Source organism: Oncorhynchus nerka, linkage group LG6, assembly GCF_034236695.1.
Source record: "Oncorhynchus nerka isolate Pitt River linkage group LG6, Oner_Uvic_2.0, whole genome shotgun sequence".
NCBI classification, from domain to species: domain Eukaryota; kingdom Metazoa; phylum Chordata; class Actinopteri; order Salmoniformes; family Salmonidae; genus Oncorhynchus; species Oncorhynchus nerka.
The window spans coordinates 77,369,277-77,385,702 of record NC_088401.1 but is presented as its reverse complement, the minus strand read 5'-3'; the positions used below and the strand labels follow the sequence as shown (position 1 = coordinate 77,385,702).

The following is a 16,426-nucleotide window of genomic DNA, read 5'->3' as shown; positions in this document are numbered from 1 at the left end:
ACAGTCTTCTGTGTCGGTTCCATAATATTAGTAAATGCCAAGGGGACATTTTCTTCCCAAAACATTTATTTGATTAGATTTTTTATTCAGATTTTTCAGGGGGCGATGCCTCAGCATAAGTCTATAGGTCCGGGCTACAACGGGAAGTCCAGTTAGACATACATCTTCTACAGGTGCATGCCAGTCCCCATTAGCTTATAAAAATGGAACACTTTAAAAAAAGGGTGAGGTCGTGAGATACCATCACTGACATAATTCAAATATTTACAGAGAGGTCTGTTTCGGTTCAGAAGGGTTGCGTGACGGGTCTTCAGTAGAAACAGTTCAGGGTTCGTGGAAATGCGATCATCATCCTCATCTTTAAATCAGACCGTTACTGCTGATCCACAGTCAGATTCTGAAATCGCCCACATGACCCCAGAAATACACACATGTAATTGGGAATTGCACTGAATAACATAAAAAGCCATCACTGTGCATATAGGCCTCAAATGAAAACAGCATAGTTTAATATGGCTGTAGAGTGGACAGGGCTGTTAATTATCAAGTAGTAGCCAGAATAATTGTTGACGCGTTTCAATAATATCCCTATATGATAATTACATTTGAGTAATTTAGTAGACACCCTTTCTTATCCAGAGCGTCTTACAAATCAGATAATAACGGTTCTGATGAATTGGATACAGTGCCTTCAGAAAGTATTCATACCCCTTGACTCATTCCACATTTTGTTGTGTTACAGCAGGAATTCAAAATGAATTAAATATTATTTTTTTCTCTCACCCATTTACACACAACTTCCCATAATGATAAAGTATAAACATGTTTTTAGAAATGTTAGCAAATGAAAATGAAATACAGAAATATATCCCATTTACATAAGTATTCACACCCATGAGTCAATCAATACATGATAGAATCACCTTTGGCAGTGATTACAGCTATGAGTCTTTCTGGGAGAATCTCTAAGAGCTTAGCAAACCTGGATTGTGCAATATTTGCCAATTATAATTTGTTTTATTGTTCAAGCTCTATGAAGTTGGTTGTTGATTATTGCTAGACAGCTATTTTTCTTGTCATAGATTTTCAAGATGATTTAAGTCCAAATTGTAACTAGGCCACTGAGGAACATTCAATGTCAAATTGGTAAGCAACTCCAGTGTATATTTGGCCTTGTCTTTTAGGTTATTGACCTGCTGAAAGGGGAATTCATCTCCCAGTGTCTGGTGGAAAGCAGACCGAACATGGTTTTCATCTAGGATTTTGCCTGTGCTTAGCTCCATTCCATCCCCAGTCTCTAACAATTGCAAGCATACCCATAACATGATGCAGCCACCACTATGCTTGAAAATATGGAGTGGTACTCAGTAATGTGTTGTATTGGATTTGGTGCAAACATTACATTTTGTATTCATTTCTTTGCCACATTATTTGCAGTATTACTTTAGTGCCTTGTTGCAAATAGAAGACTTGTTTTGGAATATTTTTATTCTGTACAGGCTTCCTTCTTTTCACTCTGTCAATACTATTGTGGAGTAACTACAATGTTGTTGATCTGTCCTCAGTTTTCTCCTACCACAGACATTAAACTCTGCAACTGTTTGAACGTCACCTTTGGCCTCATGGTGAAATCCCTGAGCGGTTTCCTTCCTCTCCGGCAACTGAATTAGGAAGGAAGCCTGTATCTTTGTAGTGTATTGATACACCATCCAAAGTGTAATTAATAACTTCACCATAGCCTCCCGGGTGGCGCAGTGGTCTAAGGCCACGGAGATTCTGGGTTCAAGCCCAGGCTCTGTCGCAGGCGGCTGTGACCCGGAGGCCCATGGGGCGGCACACAATTGGCCCAGCGTCGTCCGGGTTAGGGAGGGCTTGGCCGGCAGGGATATCCTTGTCTCATCGCATACTTGCGGCGACTCCTGTGTCGGGCCGGGCGCAGTGCACGCTGACCAGGTCGCCAGGTGTACGGTGTTTCCTCTGACACATTGGTGCGGCTGGCTTCCAGGTTAGATGTGCATTGTGTCAAGGAGCAGTGCGGCTAGGTTGGGTTGTGTTTCGGAGGACACATGGCTCTCGACCTTCGCTTCTCCCGAGTCCATACGGGAGCTGCAGCGATGAGACAAGACTGTAACTACTACCGATTGGACACCACGAAATTGGGGAGAAAAAAGGGGCAAAATAATTAACTTCACCATGCTCAAAGGGATATTCAATGTCTGCTTCTTTTTTTTTAAACCGATCTACCAATACTGTAGGTGACCTTCTTTGTGATGCACTGGAAAAATGCACTGCTCGACTGTGGGACCTTACAGATAGAGATGAAGTAGTCATTCAAAAAGAGTCCATGCAACTTATGTGACTTAAGCACATTTTTACTCCTGAACTTATTTAGGCTTGACATAACAAAGGGTCTGAATACAGACATTTCAGCTTTAGTAAACTAGTAAACATTTCTAAAAAAACAAAATGCACTGACATTATGGACTATTGTGTGTGTTGGCCAGTGACACAAAATCTCAATTTAATCCATTTTAAACTCAGGTTGTAACACAACAACATGTGGGAAAAAGTCAAGGAGTGTGAATACATTCTGAAGGCACTGTAGCACATTAAAAATCCCTTTAGGCAATATTGTGTGTGGGAGCTCACTTCCCCTCACTCTGTGGTACTTAGTGTAGAACACAGTTCAGGGCCTGCCACTAAACAGGACCTATTCACATCTCAAGATCATGCACACCTCTCCTCTTGATTGACACTATCACGGTGCTCTGTAAGAATAGCTCCATTTGCTTGACATAGAGCTGCTATAAGTGTGCAGCTAAAGGGACGGGATGAGGAATTGGAAGAGCACAAATGGCTGCCACTTTAAACCGAGTAAGAACCGCTTAGCCTTCTCGTAGGTCTATCGACTCTCTCCACACGTATTCGCTAACGTGTCTTACTCTAAGAACACTAAAAAAAGTTGTATTGTCACATATAGGTGAAGTGAAATGTGTTGTTTTACAGGGTCAGCCATAGTAGTACGGCGTCCCTGCAGAAAATTATGGTTCAGTGCCTTGCTCAAGGGCACATCAACAGATTTTTCATCTTGTCAGCTCGGGTATTCAAACCAGCAACTTTTCGGGTTACTGGCCCAATCCTCTAACCACTAGGCTACCTGTACTGTCTGTCTTCACTGATTCAGAGCCAGATATGATCCATAACAACACACACAACTGAGACAACACAGATAGACAAAGTCAGAGGCCTTTATTGGTACACTGAATAGAAACGTCAACACGAAAACAGATTTTTATTTCCCAAATGACATATGAGACCATCTTCATGTAGAGGGTAGAGAGGTCATGCAGCTACCAGCCCCCCTCTCCCCACATCCCTTCTCCCCCTCCAAGGTGTTGAAAAGGCAACGTCAGATAACAGGTCCACGCAAATCTTAAAATAACCTCCTCTCATCCTCCACCCCCGGTGGAAAGAAAGGGCGCAGGGACCAGGAGAGTGAACCGGGTCAGAATAATCTGCTTTTCCGGTTCCTATCTGAAGAAAGGCAGAGACGCATGGTTCCTTATCGCTGACAATGTGATTACTGCCACAGCTTTTCAGATTGGTTCTGCCCTGGTGCCTGGGCTGCACAGACTGTACTGTTCCCCCTGCTGCCAGCTACTGGGACTAGGCCTCACCACTGCTGAGCCAAGTTAGCTAGCTCCATAAGGAAATACTGACAACCAGATGCTAGACCAGAGTCACTGAAACTTGTGTGGGTGATATGTACATCCCACATGTCCACACTGATGCTGTGGGGAAAAATGTTTTTACACAATTTCACAATGTTCACAATGTTAACATTTTATTGTGATAATCTCTTTGAAAACTGATTTTGTTACAGAGAATGTGTTACACATTGACATGAACCCATATACTTTAAATAATGGTCCGGAAGAAATGGAATCTCCATTATTAAATAAGGCTACTGGTAATGTCCATTTATTTCTCTTTCAGAGCAGGATATAAATAATCAGACAACAGCTTTAACTTCCTGCAATGGAATAATACCTTAACATGATAATAATCATAACGAGTGGTTACATTAACCAACAAACTTTCCTATAAGTATTGCAAACAGCTGACGGCAGTCTGATAGTTCCTTCCATGACAGACGCATAGTGTCTAAAATAGGCTTATCCCGGTAGCCATTACTACTGTGTGTGCGCACAAGACTTTAAATGTTAATATGGAATTACATGTGTCCACCTGTGGCAGGTGGGAATGATAAATAAACAGTATATTCATCTGCCAATACTCATGTCACACAACTCACTTGTCGTAAATGAGCTTATATGATCATAGTTACTCTAATCAAAGTTGCTCTAAAAGTGACTTAGTTTAAGTTAGTTGTGTCTGGTCTAGAGGAAGAAGAAGAATCTCTTCTTGAGGATGTAGAAGACTGTGGCGAGGAACAGTGCAAGAGCGAGGAAGATGAGCAGTTTGTCAGTGAGCTCCCTGCGGTTGTACTTAGTGATGAGCTTTCTCCCCAGCTGGATGGTTCCGGTCATGGCCTTAAACTCATCGTTGGTCTCCAGGACCGCCTGAGACGAGGTTGCTACGGAGGAGAGAGTCCACACTAGGCTTTGGCAAAGACTTTGTGTCTGGACATATCAAATAGCCGACTGTTGAAATGTGTCAGTTGCTTATGTTTGTATTTGAAAAATGAGAAACAGTCCTTGTGTCCTCCAATTTTAGGGATTTTCAAAGCAAAATCAAATCAAATTTTATTGGTCACATACACATGTTCAGCAGATGTTATTGCGAGTGTAGCGAAATTCTTGTGTTTCTAGCTCCAACAGTGCAGTAATATCTAACAATTCACAACAATACACGCAAAGTTAAAAGTAAAATAATGGAATTAAGCAATATATACATTTAAGGACGAGCAATGCCGGCGTGGCATTGACTAGAATACAGTAGAATACAGTGTATACACATGAAACTCAACTGTAAAATGGCGCCAGAAGAAATGGCAGCAATTTTACAGGCGCCCAACCAATTGTGCTGTTATGTGTCTTTTTTCGCGTTATTTGTAATTTATTTTGTGCATAATGTTTCTGCAACCGTATTTTATGGCAGAAAAGAGCTTCTGGATATCAGGACAGCGATCACTCACCTCGGATTAGACACAGAGCTTCTGGATATCAGGACAGCGATCACTCACCTCGGATTAGACACAGAGCTTCTGGATATCAGGACAGCGATCACTCACCTCGGATTAGACAAAGAGCTTCTGGATATCAGGACAGCGATCACTCACCTCGGATTAGACAAAGAGCTTCTAGATATCAGGACAGCGATCACTCACCTCGGATTAGACACAGAGCTTCTGGATATCAGGACAGCGATCACTCACCTCGGATTAGACACAGAGCTTCTGGATATCAGGACAGCGATCACTCACCTCGGATTAGACAAAGAGTTTCTGGATATCAGGACAGTGTTCACTCACCTCGGATTAGACAAAGAGCTTCTGGATATCAGGACAGCGATCACTCACCTCGGATTAGACAAAGAGCTTCTAGATATCAGGACAGCGATCACTCACCTCGGATTAGACAAAGAGCTTCTGGATATCAGGACAGCGATCACTCACCTCGGATTAGACAAAGAGCTTCTAGATATCAGGACAGCGATCACTCACCTCGGATTAGACACAGAGCTTCTGGATATCAGGACAGCGATCACTCACCTCAGATTAGACAAAGAGCTTCTGGATATCAGGACAGAGATCACTCACCTCGGATTAGACAAAGAGCTTCTAGATATCAGGACAGCGATCACTCACCTCAGATTAGACAAAGAGCTTCTGGATATCAGGACAGCGATCACTCACCTCGGATTAGACAAAGAGCTTCTGGATATCAGGACAGCGATCACTCACCTCGGATTAGACGAAGAGCTTCTGGATATCAGGACAGCGATCACTCACCTCGGATTAGACAAAGAGCTTCTGGATATCAGGACAGCGATCACTCACCTCAGATTAGACAAAGAGCTTCTGGATATCAGGACAGCGATCACTCACCTCGGATTAGACAAAGAGCTTCTGGATATCAGGACAGCGATCACTCACCTCGGATTAGACAAAGATTTTTTCTACAACAAAGATGACGCACAGGACATTCTCCAAACACACCACAGGACTGACATCCCCGTTATTTGCAAGGTACGACGCAGGTACAGAGGACAAAGAGCCGAATGCCTGGTCAGGCCTCGGAGAAGGCGACAGGGAAAGCTGCCGTTACCGTCAATACTACTCGCCAACGTGCAATCATTGGACAATAAATTAGACGAGGTACGATCACGAATATCCGAACAACAGGACATCAAAAACGGTGATATCATATGTTTCACGGAATCGTGTCTGAATGACGACATGGATATTCAGCTAGCGGGGTATACGCTGCACCGGCAGGATAGAACAGCACACTCCGGTAAGACGAGGGGGGGGCGGTTTGTGCATATTTGTAAACAACAACTGGTGCACGAAATCTAAGAATGTCTCTAGATTTTGCCCACCTGAAGTAGAGTATATTGTGATATATTGCAGGCCACACTACTTGCCTAGAGAGTTTTCAGCTATACTTTTCGTGTTTATTTACCACCACAGACAGATGCTGGCACTAAGACCGCACTCAGTCAGCTGTATAAGGAAATAAGCAAACAGGAAACCACTCACCCAGAGGTGGCGCTCTTAGTGGCCGGAGACTTTAATGCAGGGAAACTTAAATCAGTTTTACCAAATTTCTATCAACATGTTAAACGTGCAACCAGAGGGAAAAAAATTCTAGATCACCTGTACTCCACACACAGAGACGCGTACAAAGTTCTTCCTCGCCCTCCATTTGGTAAATCCGACCACAACTCTATCCTCCTGATTCCTGCTTACAAGCAAAAATTAAAGCAGGAAGCACCAGTGACTCGGTATATAAAAAAGTGTTCAGATGAAGCAGATGCTAAACTACAAGACTGTTTTGCTATCACAGACTGGAACATGTTCCGGGATTCTTCCGATGGCATTGAGGAGTACACCACATCAGTCACTGGCTTTATCAATAAGTGCATCGAGGTTGTCGTCCCCACAGTGACTGTACGTACATACCCCAACCAGAAGACATGGATTACAGGCAACATTCGCACTGAGCTAAAGGGTAGAGCTGCTGCTTTCAAGGTGCGGGACTCTAACCCGGAAGCTTACAAGAAATCCCGCTATGCCCTGCAACGAACCATCAAACAGGCAAAGCGTCAATACAGGGCTAAGATTCAATCATACTACACTGGCTACGACGCTCGTCGGATGTGGCAGGGCTTGCAAACTATTACAGACTACAAAGGGAAGCACAGCTGCGAGCTGCCCAGTGACACGAGCCTACCAGACGAGCTAAATCACTTCTACGCTCACTTCGAGGCAAGCAATACTGAGGCATGCATGAGAGCATCCGCTGTTCCGGGCGACTGTGTGATCACGCTTTCCGTAGCCGACATGAGTAAGACCTTTAAACAGGTCAACGTACACAAGGCTGCGGGGCCAGACGCATTACCAGGACGTGTGCTCCGAGCATGTGCTGATCAACTGGCAGGTGTCTTCACTGACATTTTCAACATGTTCCTGATTGAGTCTGTAATACCAACATGTTTCACAGCAGACCACCATAGTCCCTGTGCCCAAGAACACAAAGGAAACCTGCCTAAATGACTACAGACCCGTAGCACTCACGTCCGTAGCCAGGAAGTGCTTTGAAAGGTTGGTAATGGCTCACATCAACACCATTATCCCAGAAACCCTAGACCCACTCCAATTTGCATACCGCCCAAACAGATCCACAGATGATGCAACCTCTATTGCACTCCACACTGCCCTTTCCCACATGGACAAAAGGAACACTTATGTGAGAATGCTATTTATTGACTACAGCTCAGTGTTCAACACCATAGTACCCTCAAAGCTCATCACTAAGCTAAGGATCCTGGGACTAAACACCTCCCTCTGCAAATGGATCCTGGACATCTGGACGGGCCGCCCCCAGGTGGTGAGGGTAGGTAGCAACACATCTGCCACGCAGATCCTCAACACTGGAGCTCCACAGGGGTGCATGCTCTGTCCCCTCCTGTACTTCCTGTTCACCCACGACTGCATGGCCAGGCACGACTCCAACACCATCATTAAGTTTGCAGACGACACAACAGTGGTAGGCCTGATCACAGACAACGACGAGACAGCCTATAGGCCTGGAGACCTGGCCATGTGGTGCCAAAATAACAACATATCCCTCAACGTAACCAAGACTAAGGAGATGATTGTGGACTACAGGAAAAGGAGGACCGAGCACGCCCCCATTCTCATCGCCGGGGCTGTAGTGGAGCAGGTTGAGAGCTTCAAGTTCCTCTGTGTCCACATCAACAACAAACTAGAACGGTCCAAACACACCAAGATAGTCGTGAAGATTGCACGACAAAGCCTATTCCCCCTCAGGAAACTAAAAAGATTTGGCATGGGTCCTGAGATCCTCAAAAGGTTCTACAGCTGCAACATCGAGAGCATCACTGCCTGGTTGCATCACTGCCTGGTACGGCAATTGCTTGGCCTCTGACCGCAAGGCACTACGGGGGGTAGTGCGTACGGCCCAATACATCACTGGGGCTAAGCTGCCTGCCATCCAGGACCTCTACACCAGGCGGTGTCAGAGTAAGGCCCTAAAAATTGTCAAAGACCCAGCCACCCCAGTCATAGACTGTTCTCTCTACTACCGCATGGCAAGCGGTACCGGAGTGCCAAGTCTAGGACAAAAAGGCTTCTCAACAGTTTTTACCCCCAAGCCATAAGACTCATTCACAGGTAATCAAATGGCAACCCGGATATTTTCATTGTTTGCCCTCCCACCCCCCCAAACCCTCTTTTTACGCTGCTGCTACTCTATTTATCATATATGCATAGTCACTTTAACCATATCTACATGTACATACTACCTCAATTAGCCTGACTAACCGTTGTCTGTATGTAACCTCGCTACTTTTATAGCCTCGCTACTGTATATAGCCTGTCTTTTTACTGTTGTTTTATTTCTTTACTTACCTATTGTTCACCTAACATCTGTTTTGCACTATTGGTTAGAGCCTGTAAGTAAGCATTTCACTTGTAAGGTCTACACCTGTTGTATTTGGCGCAAGTGACAAATAAACTTTGATTTTTGATTTGAAATGGTGGAACCATCTCCATATTGTTCTCACCAGTGGTGTGGTGGAAGGTAAACACACACAAACAGCATTTATGCACCCTTTTTATGTTGCTCAAACGTTTACCCACCTATTGCAAAAAAGTGCATTGTAAATATAGGGAGCATTACTTTATTCACTGTGAAAGGCGATCAGCGTTTACCCCCTTTTTACCACTACATCACTGCTTCTCACTCATCTAGTTCTTCCAGATGTGTAAACACTGAAAGAAAAGGGAGCTAGGGGATGGGGTCGGGGCCGAAATTATAAACACTACTGTCCTCTCAGAAACACAGCCTACGACATGATTTACACTCTGTACTCTAGGGGGCGCCACTCACCCAGCGTGGTCATGGTTTCCTCGCTCTGCGTCACCTGCTGTGACATCATCCGGCTGATGCTCATCAGGCTCTCAGTGATGTCACTGGACGACTGGGCCAGCCCCTCTTTGGTCACCTTTCTGATTGAAGGAAAAAATAAAGATACTCTAAATCTTCAGAGTAACAGACAACAATAAGACAGAAAGTATAAACACACAGGGAAATAAGGGAACGACAATGAAACACTACCGAAGAGTATCTAGAAACAGCCAATATCTGTTTACCTATGTCTAAATTCACTATCTCCTCCATAGAGAAGAGATTCCTTCTCCAGGTTGTCTAGTGACAGTTTACTGGCCAGGTTGGCCTTCCTCCATGCTGTCTGGTTACTGCAGGGATAGGAAACATACAGTTTCATTAGGATGCTTGCTTATAGTTTATGCACTAGCACTCTATGGAAAACACCAGAAAACCATTCTAATGGAGACATGCATCCCACTAACTACTACAGATTGGCTCCAGTACTGAAGAAACAGCAGTAATTCAGCAACACTCCTACCATGCACTCTTACCTGACCATCTGCTTGCGGTGTCTGTCCACCTCACTGAGTAGCGCCAACTTGTCTGACTCTTTGTCCTGCTCCCTCCCCATCTGATCTAGGTCCTGTCAAACAGTGATCATTTCGTCAACAAAAACTATGACGAAAAATACTCGTCAAGTACCTATTTTTCCTGACAAACTATGACGATTACGAGACGCACTGGGGGAAAAAAACACAACTATTACAAATGACTTAGTCGACGAAAATGTGACGGGACGAGAATTCCATGTGAGATTAATCAACATTTAATTTAACATGAAGCTCATTTTCATCCATTTTATCCACTCCTACACATGCATGCAGAATATTTCATGCAATCCTCTCATTGACATCTTTTAGTTGCGCGGTCTGATTGAGTTGAGCTGATCTGCCCGGCTCTCCCACACAGTTCCCAGGCGGTCTCTTCAGTCACTCGTCAATATTCTGAACGGATGCGAAGCCAGGACAATGGACTTGAAACTAACCTCAAGTATAAAAATGTTTTACTTTCAAGGTTATTTTTGCTTTGATCACATCAGAAGCTCTATTTTCTCATGTGAGCTGTTACTCATTAATCTGTGTTGCCGCTCTCGCGCCGCAGACCGCAAACGCGATTTGCGGTTGCTTTTTTCCTATGCGAAAAACGAATGCTATTTGTTGAATATTAGAAGCACATTAATACTTCATATTTGTAAAGCTCATATCCCCTTTTCAATGAACACACGTACAGTTGAAGTCGGACATTTACATAGACCTTAGCCAAATACATTTAAACTCCGTTTTTCACAATTCCTGACCTTTAATCCTAGTAAAAATGATCTGTTTTAAGGTCAGTTAGGATCACCACTTTATTTTAAGAATGTGAAATGTCAGAGTAGAGAGTAGAGAGAATGATTTATTTCAGCTTTTATTTCTTTCATCACACTCCCAGTGGGTCAGAAGTTTACATACACTCAATTAGTAGTTGGTAGCATTGCCTTTAAATTGTTTAACTTGAGTCACAAGCCTTCCACAAGCTTCCCACAATAAGTTGGGTGAATTTTGGCCCATTCCTCCTGACAGAGCTAGTGTAACTGAGTCAGGTTTGTACGCCTCCTTGCTCACACACTTGCTCAGTTCTGTCCACACATTTCTATAGGATTGAGGTCAGGGCTTTGTGATGGCCACTCCAATACCTCAACTTTGTTGTCCTTAAGCCATTTTGCCACAACTTTGGAAGTATACTTGGGGTCATTCCTTCCTCATGATGCCATTGATTTTGTGAAGTGCACCAGTCCCTCCTGCAGCAAAGCACCCCCACAACATGATCCTGCCACCCACGTGCTTCACGGTTGGGATGGTGTTCTTCAGCTTGCAAGCCTCCCCCTTTCCCTCCAAATATAACAATGGTCATTATGGCCAAACAGTTCTATTTTTGTTTCATCAGACCAGAGGACATTTCTACAAAACGTACGATCTTTGTCCCCATGTGTAGTTGCAAACCGTAGTCTGGCTTTTTTATGGCGGTTTTGGAGCAGTGGCTTCTTCCTTGCTGAGCGGCCTTTCAGGTTATGTCGATATAGGACACGTTTTACTGTGGATATAGATACTTTTGTACCCGTTTCCTCCAGCATCTTCACAAGGTCCTTTGCTGTTGTTCTGGGATTGATTTGCACTTTTCGCACCAAAGTACGTTCATCTCTAGGAGACAGAACGCGTCTCCTTCCTGAGCGGTATGACGGCTGCGTGGTCCCATGGTGTTTATTCTTGTGTACTATTGTTTGTATAGATGAACGTGGTACCTTCAGGAGTTTGGAAATTGCTCCCAAGGATGAATAAGAATGGTGGAGGTCTACAATTTGTTTTCTGAGGTCTTGGCTGATTTCTTTTGGATTTCCCATGTCAAGCAAAGAGGCCTTGAAATACATCCACAGATATACCTCCAATTGACTCAAAGTATGTCAATTAGCCTATCAGAAGCTTCTAAAGCCATGACATTTTCTGGAATTTTTCAAGCAGTTTATTAAAGCCAGTCAACTTAGCGTATGTAAACTTCTGACCACTGGAAATGTGATACACTGAATTATAAGTGAAATAATCTGTCTGTAAACAATTATTGGAAAAATGACTTGTGTCATGCACAAAGTAGATGTCCTAACTGACTTGCCAAAACTATAGTTTGTTAACAGACATTTGTGGAGTGGTTGAAAAACGAGTTTGAATGACTCCAACCTAAGTGTATGTATTTGGGTTAATTGGTCAGCACTAATATTTGGCTTTGCCTTTTAGGTTATTGTCCTGCTGAAAGGTGGATTTGTCTAAAAGTGTCTGTTTGAAAGCAGACTGAACCAGGTTTTTCTCTAGGATCTTAATTGCCTGTGCTGAGCTCTACCCTGTATTTCTCTACAAAAAAAACTCGCTAGTCCTTGCTAGTGCTGTTGGGGTGACAATATTACCGCCACACCGGATGTCATGACTGCAGTAAAATGCCACATGACAGTCGAGTCACGGTAATCTCCTTTTTATGCACTCTGGATATGCTTTGGTAGTACCGAACATGCTAACTACCATCCGATCACTATCGACCTGGTAGTCAGGGCTCTATTGTCCCGCTAACCCCTCGGACAATGAAAATATAATCGAAAATACCATCAAACACTTGTCATCAAATCAGTAGGCCTATCATACTTTTAAAACTAACGTCAATGTGATGATCAATTTTAAGAAAGAAGTTCAACAGCAGGTTGAAACAGTGTACAACGTGGCCGTTGTTTAAAGCCTAACATAACGAAACGGACAGCGCTTTCTAAGGTGATGATTCATTCAAAACACCCATACGCATATTAGAGTTCATGCATAGGCTTATGAGCCCAAAAAACTGAATTAATACTATGATTGTGCCCTTATACAATACATAGCCTACTGCATAATATTCATGGCAGAAAAACATCAAACAAAACTGATTTAAGATCTTTGGTACATAATTGTTCTAGCCTATACTCCGAAATTAAACAAATTAGAGTAACCGTCTTTGAGTGTGGACAGTATTATTATGCATACTGGATGGACTGGTTATCTTATTCTACTCTCCAACATTTCTATCCATGAGTCTGGGAGAAAACATAGAGGCCTAGGCGATGCTGTTGGTCCATTGATTGTGCAGGCCTGCTTACAGTTAGCCTACAATTAGTGAATTTGTATTTGATTTCGAATAGCCTAGTAATAGGGAACGTTTTATATTTTCATAATTAATTGAGTGACATATTACATTTAGCTATACAGAATAAATATCTCACCACCATGCGTTTCCTCCTCTCTCTCCTTTATTCCTTTCTAGATTTCGCAGACAGTTTAGTGAAATATGTTTCGTTGCGAAAACATTTGACCATCGATGTTCCCGAACAGATTTAACTTGGTTTCCAGAATGAAACACTGGTTAGCTATAGGAACAAGGTTGGAGCGCTCATGGCATACAGCGTTTGGGCGGAATATCACCTTTCGCGCCGTGAGATCATGCTCCTCAAACAGTGGTTAATGCGTGGAGTGAAATACGTGTTATTATATTTATTTCTCAACTGCTCATATTAAGCACATGTTTCGCTATAAAACCCAAGCAGACCGGCGGGAAAGCGCTTGGCCTCCGTTCGCTATTCCGTGTGCATACAGATGACGTGTATTTTTTCCTCTGCCCATTTGATAATGAATGGTCCATTCTAAATCGAAACGAATTGTACATACTGTATTAGTAAAGACAATATTACATTGAGAAGTGTCTGATGTGAAAATGTGATCGCTTGTTGAGAGAACAGCTGTGCAGCCTGAGGCAAGGAACCGAGCGCAAGCTTTTTTGCTACATTCTTAAATCATCACAAGCCTATAGTCGCACCACGCAACCCACATATGTTTTGATTTCGAAGACATTCTAATGTTTGTATCATTCATATAGGACCTGTTCCTAATGATCACTTTTACGCTCAACATAGCTACTTCATACGCGCACTAGCTCCGGAATAGGAAAAATATAATTTCTATTTTATTAATCGAAGCTCAATTATATTATTTTTACTATAAAATCATATAAAATAAAATAATTTTACGGGACTTAAGCATATCTTGTCAGCTAAATGAACACGCCTACAGCCTATAGCATGGAGTTTATAGCCAGATAACATAGGCCTACAGTAGACCAACTCATATTCTGTTCTTCTGAAATACATTTTCTTCATATCATGATTCTTTAGACCTGACAAAAATAAATTGTGGATTTATTGTGATGATGTATATTACATTTATTAAATTTTTGGAAATGTAGATGTTCCAAAGGCATGCATCAGTGAGTGGTATGAGTGGAGTCCTGGAGATGCTAAACTTGTTTATGTTAATTAAACTCTTAAAGTCACCATTAGCCTCATGGTGAAATCACTGAGTGGTTTCTTTCCTCTCCGTCAACTGAGTTTGGAAGGACACATGTATCTTTGTAGTGAAGGTGGTTGAGACACCATCCAAAATGTAATGAACTTCACCAGGGAGATTCAATGTCCACTTTTTTTATTCTAATTTTTACGCTCAACCAACCTTACAGATAGATAATTGTATATGTCTGGGGTACAGAGATAGGTTAGTTGTTCAAAAATCATGTTAAACGCCATTATTGCACACAGCTTGAGTCCATGCAACTTATCACTTAAGCAAATTTTTACTCCTGAAATTATTTGGACTTGCCATAACAAAACGGTTGAACACTTATTGACTCAAGACATTTCAGCATTTTATTTTTTATTACCGTGTAAACATTTCTAAAAAATATGATTCCACTTTGACATTATGGTGTAGATCAGTGACACAACATCTACATTTAATGAATGCTAAATTCAGGCTGTAAAACAACAAGGTGCGAATATTTTCTGAAGGCACTGTGTCTAGCAGTGGCCATCTGGCTAGTATCAAAAAGGGCTTTCTACAAAATAGCAACATCAGCACCAAAGATTTGTATTGTTACATCTGTGTCAGCAGAGATAGTTTGGAATCTAGACCATAAGCAATATGCACAGATATGCATTTCCAAACAATGCTACTGCCACCTTCTGGTTTGGAGTATTATAACAAGGCTGAGTGGACGACGTCTTCTAAGGTCTTTGCTGTGTGAACCTTTAGAAAATATTGACTGTTGACACTGTTCAGAGGTGCTATGTACTGTCGGCAGGCAAATGTTTGACAATCCTACCGGTGTGTGTCTGAGCTTTTAAAGTTGGATTTATTTGGATAGTCCATCTGTAGATGCTCTATACTAACCCTAAACGTAAATCTTAACCTTATTCTAAACCTAACCTTAGCAAGCAGTTGCTTATCAACCTATAGTTTGTTGATAGTATGACCATCTGTAGAGCAAATCCAGACAATCCAAATAAACAGACCGAAATGACTAAAATCTTACAACTAAAATGTATTCTAAAGACAAACGAAGACTAAAACTAAAATTGCTGCCAATATTAACACCACTGTCAAACACTCAGTTATAATGTGTCCTACAACTAACATTGATGGATACAGCTCAATATGAACTGACATATCCAAGGTTTGAATGTCAATAGTCTTAAGAGGCTTCCTCAGTCTCCCCTCAACATAGCTGATAGATCTGGACAGGTGAAATCACCACCAGGCAGTTGACAGGAAATGAGGAATGAAGGCTATTTGTTTTTTAGAACATTGAAATGTATTTGAGACAGGAGGATGAACTGTCTCTTACCTGAATCCGTAGCCTAAGGTTGTTGAATTTTGCTTTCACTTTGGCATTCAACTCTGTCAGCTTGACGTGTGGTCCTATACACTCATTGACATCCTAATGTCAATGAGTAAATGAGAGATATAGATACAATCAGACAAATGGCTTTTGTCATATATCCAAAGGTTCAAAAAGATGATCAGTCCAAATCTATTCAGACTCCCGGCCAATGTACCAAAATGGGTCAATGGCCAAATCCCCCCCAAAAAGGAGCCCAACCAGCTGCGACAGAAAATAAGGTTATTCTCCACAATGAGTATATGACAACATACAATATCGTTGCATTATATGGTCTAGAACAATAACCTACTGAATCAATATTCATACCTGCACGAGAGCTTTTATTTCCAAGTCATATTTGATGATTTCTTGCTCGCATATTCGGACGTGAACATCCGAAGACGCCATGTTTGACAACAAACTCGTCTACGGCAAACCGCGAGGAGTAACTGAATTGACTTTCCCATAGTTCGTAAAAGTAGCGCGTCTCTTTACTTACACAGCAA

At 42.4% G+C, this 16,426-nt stretch overlaps 1 protein-coding gene across 1 annotated transcript; it reads right to left on the bottom strand.

Moving 5' to 3' along the window:
- Positions 1 to 3,234: 3,234 nt before the first annotated feature.
- On the bottom strand, positions 3,235 to 16,396 carry LOC115121567 (vesicle transport protein SEC20-like). The gene is made up of 6 exons (XM_029650670.2): positions 16,248 to 16,396; positions 15,885 to 15,977; positions 10,151 to 10,242; positions 9,863 to 9,967; positions 9,600 to 9,718; positions 3,235 to 4,597 (listed from the first exon to the last, which is right to left on the bottom strand). The coding sequence occupies exons 1-6, from the start codon at positions 16,326 to 16,328 to the stop codon at positions 4,401 to 4,403; spliced, it is 687 nt and encodes a 228-aa protein (XP_029506530.1). The 5' UTR covers positions 16,329 to 16,396; the 3' UTR covers positions 3,235 to 4,400.
- Between the last annotated feature and the right edge of the window lie 30 nt (positions 16,397 to 16,426).

What these genes read in the sequence shown, in the direction of transcription:
- LOC115121567 (XM_029650670.2), bottom strand. Translation starts at nt 16,328, where the DNA reads ATGGCGTCTTCGGATGTTCACGTCCGAATATGCGAGCAAGAAATCATC. An exon ending in AAATAAAAGCTCTCGTGCAG is followed by an intron (nt 15,978 to 16,247) that starts GTATGAATATTG and finishes CATTGACATTAG; the next exon opens with GATGTCAATGAGTGTATAGG. An exon ending in GATAGTGAATTTAGACATAG is followed by an intron (nt 9,719 to 9,862) that starts GTAAACAGATAT and finishes TCCTTCAATCAG; the next exon opens with AAAGGTGACCAAAGAGGGGC.